The following is a 9,474-nucleotide window of genomic DNA, read 5'->3' as shown; positions in this document are numbered from 1 at the left end:
GCCAGGGGCCAAGGCTGAGGGGACTACATCCCCGTCCAAGACCTCAGCAGCGGGAGACGAAGCCACGCGGAGGACAGAGGCTGGGGACGCAGCGTTAGGGTCTGTGGCCGGGGGCTGCCCAGCAGTGGGGGACACGGTGCACACGGAGGCAGAGGACACAACGTCAGCAGGGAACTCATCAGTGGGGGACTTGGCCCCCGGGAAGGCGGCGGCAGGGCCGACGGCCATGGAGAATGGGGACGCCGAGGACCCCGAGGATGCAGAGTCGGACTTCTGGCCTTCCGACACGGAGCTCAACACCGACGACTCCATCCTGCAGGAGCTCCTGGATGAAGCCCGGAATGTGATGGTGACCGTCCGGGAAGACGGGCTGCTGGACACCGTCGCCAGGCCCGCGTCCCCACACCGGGCCCGGCAGTACACCAACCTGCCGCGGGCCACACTGCGGAGACGGCTGTGCTCGGAGCCCGAGCTGTACCGCCGCTGCACCTTCGTGCAGGAGACCTTCGACCGCGCCACGGCCATGCCGCTGGACGACGTGGATTCTGGCCCCATCCAGATCAGGGGCCGCTTGCGCTGTGGGATGGCCTTCAGCGGGGACGAGGTGCTGGTGAAGGTCCTGGGCGCAGACGGAGGCTCCGCGGGGAGGCTGCAGGGCCAAGTGGTGGGCGTGCTCAAGAGGGGGCGCCGCGAGCTGGTGTTCGTGTGCCGCATGGATGAGTGGGACCCTCGCATCATGACCCCTGTCGACGGCTCCGTGACAAAGATCTTCGTGGCCGAGCTGAAGGACCCGCTGCAGGTGCCCGTCCACCGCGTCCAGCAGGGCCGCGTGCAGCGGGTGAGGTACGAGCGGCTCACCGCCGAGGACCGCGGCAGCCGCCTCTTCTGGGTGCGCATTGTCCTGTGGCGGCAGCGTTTCTACTACCCGCTGGGCATCATCCTGGAGGTGCTGCCCGAGGCCACCACCTGGGAGCAGGGCCTCCGCATCCTGGACCTGGAGCACGGCCTGAGGAAGCCGTCGGTGGAGCCGGCGTGTGTCAGCAAGGCACTGCAGAAGTACCGGGCGGAGCTTGGCCGGGCGCCCGACGGCCGGGAGGACTGCCGCGGCTTCCTGACCTTCACCGTGGACCCCCAGGGCGCCCGCTACCTGGATGATGCCCTCAGCGTTCGAGATCTGGGCTCCAGGTACGAGGTGGCCGTGCACATTGCCGACGTGGCCAGCTCTGTCCCCAGGGACGGGCCTCTGGACCTGGAGGCCCGCAGACAGGGCGTCACGTTCTACGCCCCTGACCGGGAGCCCGTGCCTATGCTGCCTGCGGGCCTCTGCCAGGATGCGTTCAGCCTCCTGCCGGGCCAGGACCGCTTGGCCATCTCCCTCTTCCTCACCATTGAGAAGGGCAGTGACCAGCTCAAAAGCCTGCGCTTCGCGCCCTCTGTGATCTGCTCTGACCGCCAGCTGTCCTACGAGGAAGCTGAGCATGTGATCAAGAGGCACCCGGGTGCCGGCCGTGAGCTGCCAGCCCGCCTGGACTCCGTGGACGCCTGTGTCGTGGCCGCGTGCCACCTCTCCCGGGTGCTGCGCCGGGGCCGCCTGCGGACCGACTCCCACTACGAGCAGCCCAGTGAGGACTGTGTGCTGGGCTTCCGTGCGGCCCACGTCATGGTCAAGGAGTACATGATCCAGTTCAACAGCCTGGTGGCCGAGCTCCTGGTGAGCAGTGAGCCCACGCGGACCGTCACGCCGCTGCGGTGGCAGCCCACGCCCAGCGAGCGCCAGCTCGGAGCCCTGTGTGAGAAGCACAGGGAGCTGGTGCCGCTGTCGCTGCACCTGCGCCACCACCTGGGGGGCCGCGGGGCCCCCGTCGGGCAGGTCTGCCTCCTGGCCTCGCTGTGGAGACACCTGCAGTGTGCAGCGAGCGCCGGGGACGGCGACTGGCTGGCGGACCTCATCACCACGGACGACATGCACCCCACTCTGGCTCCTGTGGGCCTTGACTTCCGCAAGGCCCTGGGCCGCTCGGTGTTTGGCCGCTCCCGCCAAGGGGAACGGCAGGCGGCTGGCCACTACTCGCTGCAGGTGGACTGGTACACGTGGGCGACCTCGCCCATCCGCAGGTACCTGGACGTGGTGCTGCAGCGGCAGATCCTGCTGGCGCTGGGCCACGGGGGCTCCCCCTACTCTGCCAGGGACATCGACGGGCTGTGCCAGGAGTTCAGCTGCCAGTATGGGCGCGCCCAGAGCTACCAGCGCCAGGCCCGGAGCCTGCATCTGGGGGCGCAGCTCAGAGTCCGGCCACGGAGCAAGCTGGGCTTCGTGGTGGGCGTGGAGGCGGGCGCCCGCTGCTTCCGGCTGCTCTTCCCCGCCGACCCCGAGACCCTGCCTGACCCCTGCCCCGTGCATTACCGCTCCCTGCAGCTGGCTGAGCACCCCAGCGACCTGGAGCGGCGGCCGGGCCTGCGGCTGGCGTGGCGGCGTCGCATCTACTCCGTGCAGGCAGACAGGCCCTGCTCCCCGCGGCCCGGCACCCTGTTGGACTCACACACCCGGCGGGTGGACACCACCCTGTGGCAGCAGCTGCTGCAGCTGGTGCAGGAGGAGCGGTGGCCCGAGGTGGCCGCCCTAGTGCGGGAGCACGGTGCCGCAGAGCCCCGGCGGCAGGCTCTGGGGCACGTGAGGCAGAGCCGCTGTGGCCACTTTGTGGAGGTGGCCCGGGAGCTGGGCAGCGGGGACACGCTGCAGGTACAGCTCAGTGCCACCCTGCAGCGGGGCTTCCTCGTGCCAAGTCTGCAGCTGTGCACCGTGGCGCCCGGCCTCACCCTCTGCCTGGAGCACGTGGAGCGGCCCGGCGACTGCTTCCTGGACCAGACGCCCCAGCCAGTGCGGGACCACTGTCTCGACGTGGGCGAGTACTCCCGCGTGTGGGGGCCGTTCTGCTCCCTGGAGTCGGCCACCAGCGCGGTCTCGGAGAGCGACCCCGTCATGCTGCAGCACGTGAGCGTATCCTGGGATGCGAAGCGGGTGGCACAGGGGCAGCTGCAAGGCTCCTTCTGCCTGGAACCTTCCTTCCTCAGTGAGCGCTGCACTGACCTCACCTTCGGCCCCTGGTACCTCTGCATCCGGCTCGAGGGGCTGCCGGTCGTGCCCGCGGCAGGGGAGCTCTCGCGCCCCCCAGCTGGCCCTGGCCAGCCTCACCTGGCGGCCCCGCCCTGCGGGCCCCTCCTGAGCATCGACCCTGACACGTACACGTGGGTGGCCCACGGGCTGACGACACACTGGGACGCGGAGGAGGGCCGGGCCGACCGGCAGGAGATCCCCAGGCAGGTGCACTTCTTCATCCAGCACATGGCCGTGGAGAAGGTTCCAGAAGAGGTGCTGAGACCTGGCACCCAGTTCACCATTGAGGTGTTGCCCAAGCAGCTTCCCGACATGTGAGTGGCCTCCGCAGGGAGAATCTGGCGGGCGGGGTGGGGCGAGAACTCCCTGGGTCCCCTCCTGGGGGCCATCCCGTGGATGTCCCACTGTCCATCTTCATTGCCGCCTGCCCCCAGTCGCAAGGAAGAAGCCGTGCGTAGGTTGGAGAGCGCATCCCCCCTGGTCGTCAGCATTGCCCTGGGCCAGCCCATTCCTCCGTCCTGCCACCTTCCTCCCCAGCAGACCCGCCACAGAGGTAGGTCGAGGGACCCTCCAGCCCCCACCCCCGTGTCTCTTCGTCCCGCCTGCACGCTGCCCTGTGCCCCTGCTCAGGCAGGCCTGTCCCTCCCCTAGGGACGTACAGCAGGCTCCTGGAGAAACAGACGTTCGACCTCCCTGGAGGCGGCCACACCCTGAACTCCAGCCAGAACCGGGCTGTCAGGGCCGCTCTGCAGAAGCGGTTCACGGTGATCCAGGGCCCGCCAGGTGGGGCCCGTGCTGTGGGGCTGGGGGTGCGCTGGTCTGCCTGTGCAGGCGGGCGGGGCTCTGTTCATGGCACGCTCTGCCCGCAGGCACGGGGAAGACGGTGGTGGGTTTCCACATTGTGTTCTGGTTTCACAAGTCAAACGAGGAGCAGGCGATGGCCTGGGGGGCCCCCAGTGAGAAGCCCGTAGGGGGCCCCTACATCTTGTACTGCGGCCCCTCTAACAAGTCGGTGGATGTCCTGGCAGGTGCGCTGGTTTGGTTGTGTGGGGGCTTTGCCCAGGGGTGCCGGCCCCAGGGAAAGTCACTCATGCCCCATTGCCACCAGGACTGCTGCTGAGCAGGAGAGCAGAGCTGAAGCCCCTGCGCGTGTACAGCGAGCAGGCCGAGGCCACGGAATTCCCGGTGCCGGGTGTGGGCAGCAGCGGCCTGCCCAAGAAGACCCCTCGGGAGGGGAGGCCCAACCAGACCCTCAGGTGTGGTCTCTCGGCTGTCTGTCTGGGGGTGGAGGCAAGAGGCGCCACAGTCCTGTCTTGGGCGAGGGGTGACATGGGGCTTTATGGATGTCCCCCCCATCCCAGGAGCATCACCCTGCACCACAGGATCCGGCAGTCCTCCAACCCCTATGCACCTGACATCAGGGAATTCGATGCCCGGCTGCAGAAAGGGGAGGTCTTTTCCAAGGACGACCTCACCCGGTAAGCAGCTAGGGCCGTGGATGTATGTGGCGGGGAGGGGGTCCCTGTGTGACCGTATGGCGTCCTCGTGCAGGTACAAGCTGGTCCTGGGGAAGGCACGGAAGTTCGAGCTGGAGCAGCACAGGGTCGTCCTGTGCACGTGCTCGTGTGCGGCCTCCAGGAGCCTCAAGAAGCTGGCCGTCCGGCAGATCCTCATTGACGAGGCAGGCATGGCCACAGAGCCTGAGACCCTCATCCCCCTGGTGACCTTCTCGCAGGCGGAGAAGGTGAGTAGCTGGGCCGTGCGCGCGAGGCCGGTGTCTCTGGGAGGGCAGCGCCGCGGCGGTGGAGCTGGGCGCTCGAGGTCTGTGGGCGTCGGGACTGTGCCTGCCTGTCCCTCTAGGTGGTTCTTCTTGGGGACCACAAGCAGCTGCGGCCTGTGGTCAAGAATGAGCAGCTGCAAAATCTGGGGCTGGACCGGTCTCTCTTCGAGAGGTACCACATGGACGCCCACCTGCTGGACACACAGTACCGCATGGTAAGCCGGTCCCGGCCTCCACTCCTCCAGCCCCAGGTGTGCTCTGAGGCCAGGGACGCCAGGGGTGTTGCTGCCCATACCCCGACCACCTGTGTCCACCCTGGCGCCGGGTCCGCCAGCTCTCGGCCCCAGGATGGGTAGACAGGCGACCTGCCCCTGGCTCATGCCCCGCTTTGCAGCATGAGGGCATCTGTGCCTTCCCCTCCATGGAGTTCTACAAGAAGAGGCTGAAGACCTGGTGCGGCCTGAGGCGGCCGCCCAGCATCCTGGGCCACACGGGCAAGGAGAGCTGCTCTGTCATCTTCGGCCATGTGCAGGGCCATGAGCAGAGCCTGCTGGTGTCCACAGATGAAGGGAATGAAAACTCCAAGGCCAACCCGGAAGAGGTGGCACAGGTGGTGAGTGTCAGTGAGACTTTCCCTGGTGCGTCTTGGTCAGGGAGGGCTTCCTAGAGGAGGTGGCAGAGGAACTGAGGGGACAGGTGAGGCTCTGGTGTCCAGGGCAGCAGAGGTACCAGGGCCAGCTTCCACAGCATACCCTTGGTCCCTCAGGTCCGCATTGCCAAGCAGCTGACTCTGGGCAGGACGGTGGACCCCAAAGACGTGGCCATTCTCACTCCCTACAATGCTCAGGCTGCCGAGATCAGCAAGAGTCTTGGGCGAGAGGGTGTCACCGGAGTGACCGTGTGCTCCGTCACCAAGAGCCAGGGTGAGCGCGGCTCTGGGGCAGGGGGCTCGGGGCCAGGGGGTCACAAGGGTGGGTGCAGGTGGCATGGCAGGGCCTCAGCACGCCTGCCCAACTGCGCAGGAAGCGAGTGGCGCTACGTGCTGGTCAGCACCGTCCGCACGTGCCCGGAGAGTGACCTGGACCAGCGGCCGACCAAGAGCTGGCTGAAGAAGTTCCTGGGCTTTGTCGTGGACCCCAATCAAGTGAACGTGGCCATCACCCGGGCTAAGGAGGGACTCTGCCTCATCGGTAGGGCTGCTCCGCCGGGCATGAGGGGTTGGGGGGGTGGGCTCCTCCCGGGGGTGCGGCTGCTCGGCTGGGGGTGGGGTATCCCATGGACTCCTCTCCCCCCCGCCCCAAACTCTGCAGGAGACCACCGCCTCCTGCGTTGTTGCCCTCTCTGGCGGAGGTTCCTGGACTTCTGTGAGGACCAGCGGACCCTCGTGCCCGCCAGCCAGGTGCGAGTTCGGAGGAGGCCAGCAGTGTCTCCCTGAACAGCCCACTCTGCCTGCCCACTGCCCTGGGGCTGCCAGGGCTCCCAGGGCTGCGAGGAGAAGTCCCGAGCCCTTTTATGTGGGCTGCCTTGTCAGGCCCCACTCAGCAGAACCCACGTGCCTTTAGTGGGCACTGCTGGCCACCCCACCTACCTGACTGGGTCTCTGCTGTGGTTCTGAGCAACAGTCCCCTTCCGGAGTCTCGGCCTCGCCCCGCCCGACCAGCATGTGCCTACACTTGGGAGGAGGAATCCCAACTCTCCCTGCTGTGCTGCTTTTCTTGGGACATTTGGTGACAGGGAACATCTCAGGGGTGTGGGATGGGGGGGAGTCCTCTGGACCTTCTGGTGGTGCTGGGAAGGTTTGGGGTGAAGGAAATCCCAGTGGGGCTACTCTTTGGTCTTCGGATGCCATCCCTGACCCCACTGCGTGCTGGCTGTGGAGGTCAGCCTTCTTTTCTTCTTTTTTTTTTTTTCAAGTAGGCTCCATGCCCAGTGTGGGGCTTGAACTCATGGCCCTGAGATTAAGAGTTGCCTGTTCTACCAACTGAGCCAGCCAGGACCCCCATTTTCTATTTTTAAATAAACCAAACGCCAGTGTCTTTTTTACTGGAACAAGTTCCTTAGCCCAAGCTTAGGCAAAGAGAACTCCCTGGAAGAGAGGCCTTTTCTCTGTCCCCACAGCCCTGTCTAACTGGGACCCACAGCCCTGTGTCCTTCACGGGCCATCTGCCCTTGCAGGAGGAAGAGCAGACCAGAACCAGATGCCCACACAGCCTTGCCTGGACCATGGGTGTGTGGGTGGGGACTGGGATTGAGGTGCCCCTGGATGGGCAGCCTTGTGCCTTCATCTGGAGCTCTGCCTCCCCTTTGCAACCTCAAGCCTGCTCCCAGGTCAGGGCTTGGGGACAACCTGTCCTGTCTGTCTATCTTTGCAAGGTTGAGGACCTTCAGCTGTCCCTCAGGGTGCATTTATGTCCTGCCTGCTCTGGAAACTCTTGCCTTGATAACACCCTCACCTCAGCACCTCCCCAGCCCCCCAGCTCCCACCCCCACCCCGCCCCGAGGCAGTCCTGACCCAGAGTCTCTGCACTTCCACCATCCCCGTGGCCTGGGGGATGCGACATACAAACTGCTTATACTAGGAGGGGCTTGCCCCGCTCTGTGGCCTTGCTGAAGAATCCTCTGCGGGGGAGAGGGGGGTGATGTTTTCTACAAATCAATTTCTACATTCCAATTTTTATATCTTTTCTTGGACTCTGTGTTATACGACTCAATAATAATTTTATTATAAAGACCACTCTGAATGTTTTTCTCGCTTTGGGTGTTTGAGGTTTTACTGGGGGGAAGAAGGGGAGGCGCCTCATCTTGTTTGGGGTTGCAGGGTGGCTACTGAGTCTGTCAGGAATCGAGAGCCCATTCTAGCCAGATGCTGGACAAGGAAGCACTCTGGGAGGGGCTGGTGTCCCCATGTCACAGCTGACAACAGCCAGCGGGCTGGGCAGGGTCTTCCAGAACAGTGGAAGCTGGGGGGGGGGGGGGCTGACTTGGTGAAGACGGGCCACAGGGATGAGCTGGGTCCAGGTGATGCGGGCATGCCCAGCCTACTGAACGCTGACCCCAGGCCAAGTCCAAAGTCCCCGAGGCTGCCAGCCCTGCCAGTGTCCTGTGTGGCCCAGGGTCTGAATGCTCCCCAAGGACCCTTGAACGCTGCGTACCTCCCCCAAGCCGACTCTGGCCATTCCGTACCTGGTTTGTCTGCTGCTCAGTGCCCAGTGCCTCCAACAGCTCCCGCCGTGTGGAGGAAGGGTGGCCGGGCCCTGACTTCCCTAAGTGCCCACAAAGGTATCAGACGGGTGTGGAGGTCACAGAGTGAAAGAGAAAAAGAGTCCCCAAGGCCTGTGTGCTCCCGAAGAGACTGCAGAGGGAGCCAGACAGGCCCCCCTGGGAGAGCACTTTTATTCGAGGGAAGCGTACAGGCTTGGAGAAGCTGTACTATCTGGTCAAAAGCTGTGGAAAGGAGGACCAACAGGCGCCCTGAGGCAGGAAGTCGGGACCTCACCAGCCTGGAGTCAGGGAGGGCTTCACGGAGGAGCGGACGTTGAAGCCCGGAGCGCAGTGCGCCAGATGGCGGGGAAACGGCGGTCTGGCGGCTGCGCGCAGAGTGGGAGCGAGGCGGGGCCGCAGGCGGAGGGCGGGCCTCGTTGCCAAAGAGGGTCAAGGTTTCAAGTCAGGTACGTTCTCGTGCAAGGCAGTGAACCCAGCAGAGTTCGGCGCTGAGAAAAAGCTCTCGGCCCCGCACGCAGGCGAGGTTCAAAGACACGGGCGCGCCAGGCCCAGCGGTGCGGGGTCCTCACAGCCGGGACCTGCCGTGGGGCTGGCCTTGGGGCAGCTGCTGTCCCTGGTGACGGCTGGAGGCTTGGGACCTGGGACGACCCCCAGCCGCCTTGCCCTCAGACGCCTCCCTTGGCGAACCCCGACTCCAGCCTGCTGCCCCCTTCCTGGTGGGATGGTATGACCTGGCACAAACCCCGGTCCCTGATCCCCAGCAGCTCTTGCTTCGCTCCCTGCCCCTCCACTCCCCACCCCGTCCCCCCCTCCCCGTGCCATACCTCCACCACTTGTCTTTTCTGGGGAGCACCATGGCTCTGCTCTGGACCCCTCCCCTGCCTTTCCCTCTCCCCAGGAAGCCTTGGGGTGACTGGACCCTGAGGAACACCCAGGAGTGTCCGCCCCATAACCCCATGATCCCACAGTGTGTGTGACAGTCTGGCTTGACCCCTGAATGGCATGCAGTAGCACACAGTGGGTCAGCTACTGGAGAGGCGTAGGACCCCTCTACCCCAGCTCTCAAAGGCTGCTGTCTATAGCGGGGGTGGGGGGTGGGGGGCAGGTCCTGGGGCCTTTCCGACAGTTGGGGACCTGGTCTCTCTCTCTCTCCAAACCACTTCTCTGCCAGTGGGGGAGATGGTCCCTGTTCCTGGTCATCTCGCCCTGCCAGGCCTTCTGCTCTCAGAGGGCCTGGTGACCCCCGTGAGCAGCAAGGGAGTGGAGGAGCGTCCTGGCAGCTCCCCTTGGCCACGGCACATGGCGCGGTCTCTCCTGGACCAGCTGCACTTCACCTGCGTCAGGACGTGGACGTGTG

The 9,474-nt window shown here is 65.3% G+C and overlaps 2 protein-coding genes across 2 annotated transcripts in view; one reads left to right on the top strand and one right to left on the bottom strand.

Annotated features, from left to right (window-relative positions):
- The window catches only part of LOC121104636, a 4,718-nt gene extending 2,275 nt beyond the window's left edge, over positions 1-2,443 (bottom strand). The window contains exon 1 of the mRNA XM_040638597.1: positions 2,382-2,443. Coding sequence (XP_040494531.1) covers positions 2,382-2,401 — 20 coding nt within the window. The 5' untranslated portion in view covers positions 2,402-2,443. The remainder of the gene's footprint in view (positions 1-2,381) is intronic.
- The window catches only part of HELZ2 (helicase with zinc finger 2), a 28,975-nt gene extending 21,346 nt beyond the window's left edge, over positions 1-7,629 (top strand). The window contains exons 12-23 of the mRNA XM_040638598.1: positions 123-3,429; positions 3,550-3,668; positions 3,767-3,898; positions 3,985-4,143; positions 4,224-4,371; positions 4,477-4,593; positions 4,667-4,859; positions 4,976-5,110; positions 5,290-5,508; positions 5,662-5,818; positions 5,918-6,085; positions 6,206-7,629. Of these exons, the coding sequence (XP_040494532.1) occupies positions 123-3,429; positions 3,550-3,668; positions 3,767-3,898; positions 3,985-4,143; positions 4,224-4,371; positions 4,477-4,593; positions 4,667-4,859; positions 4,976-5,110; positions 5,290-5,508; positions 5,662-5,818; positions 5,918-6,085; positions 6,206-6,330 (4,979 nt within the window). The 3' untranslated portion in view covers positions 6,331-7,629. The remainder of the gene's footprint in view (positions 1-122; positions 3,430-3,549; positions 3,669-3,766; positions 3,899-3,984; positions 4,144-4,223; positions 4,372-4,476; positions 4,594-4,666; positions 4,860-4,975; positions 5,111-5,289; positions 5,509-5,661; positions 5,819-5,917; positions 6,086-6,205) is intronic.
- The last annotated feature ends 1,845 nt before the right edge of the window (positions 7,630-9,474 follow it).

The sequence above is a fragment of the Ursus maritimus genome, unplaced genomic scaffold, assembly GCF_017311325.1.
Source record: "Ursus maritimus isolate PB19 unplaced genomic scaffold, ASM1731132v1 scaffold_22, whole genome shotgun sequence".
Lineage (NCBI taxonomy): Eukaryota > Metazoa > Chordata > Mammalia > Carnivora > Ursidae > Ursus > Ursus maritimus.
The sequence above is the reverse complement of the archived record's forward strand: the minus strand, read 5'-3'. Positions and strand labels throughout refer to the sequence as shown.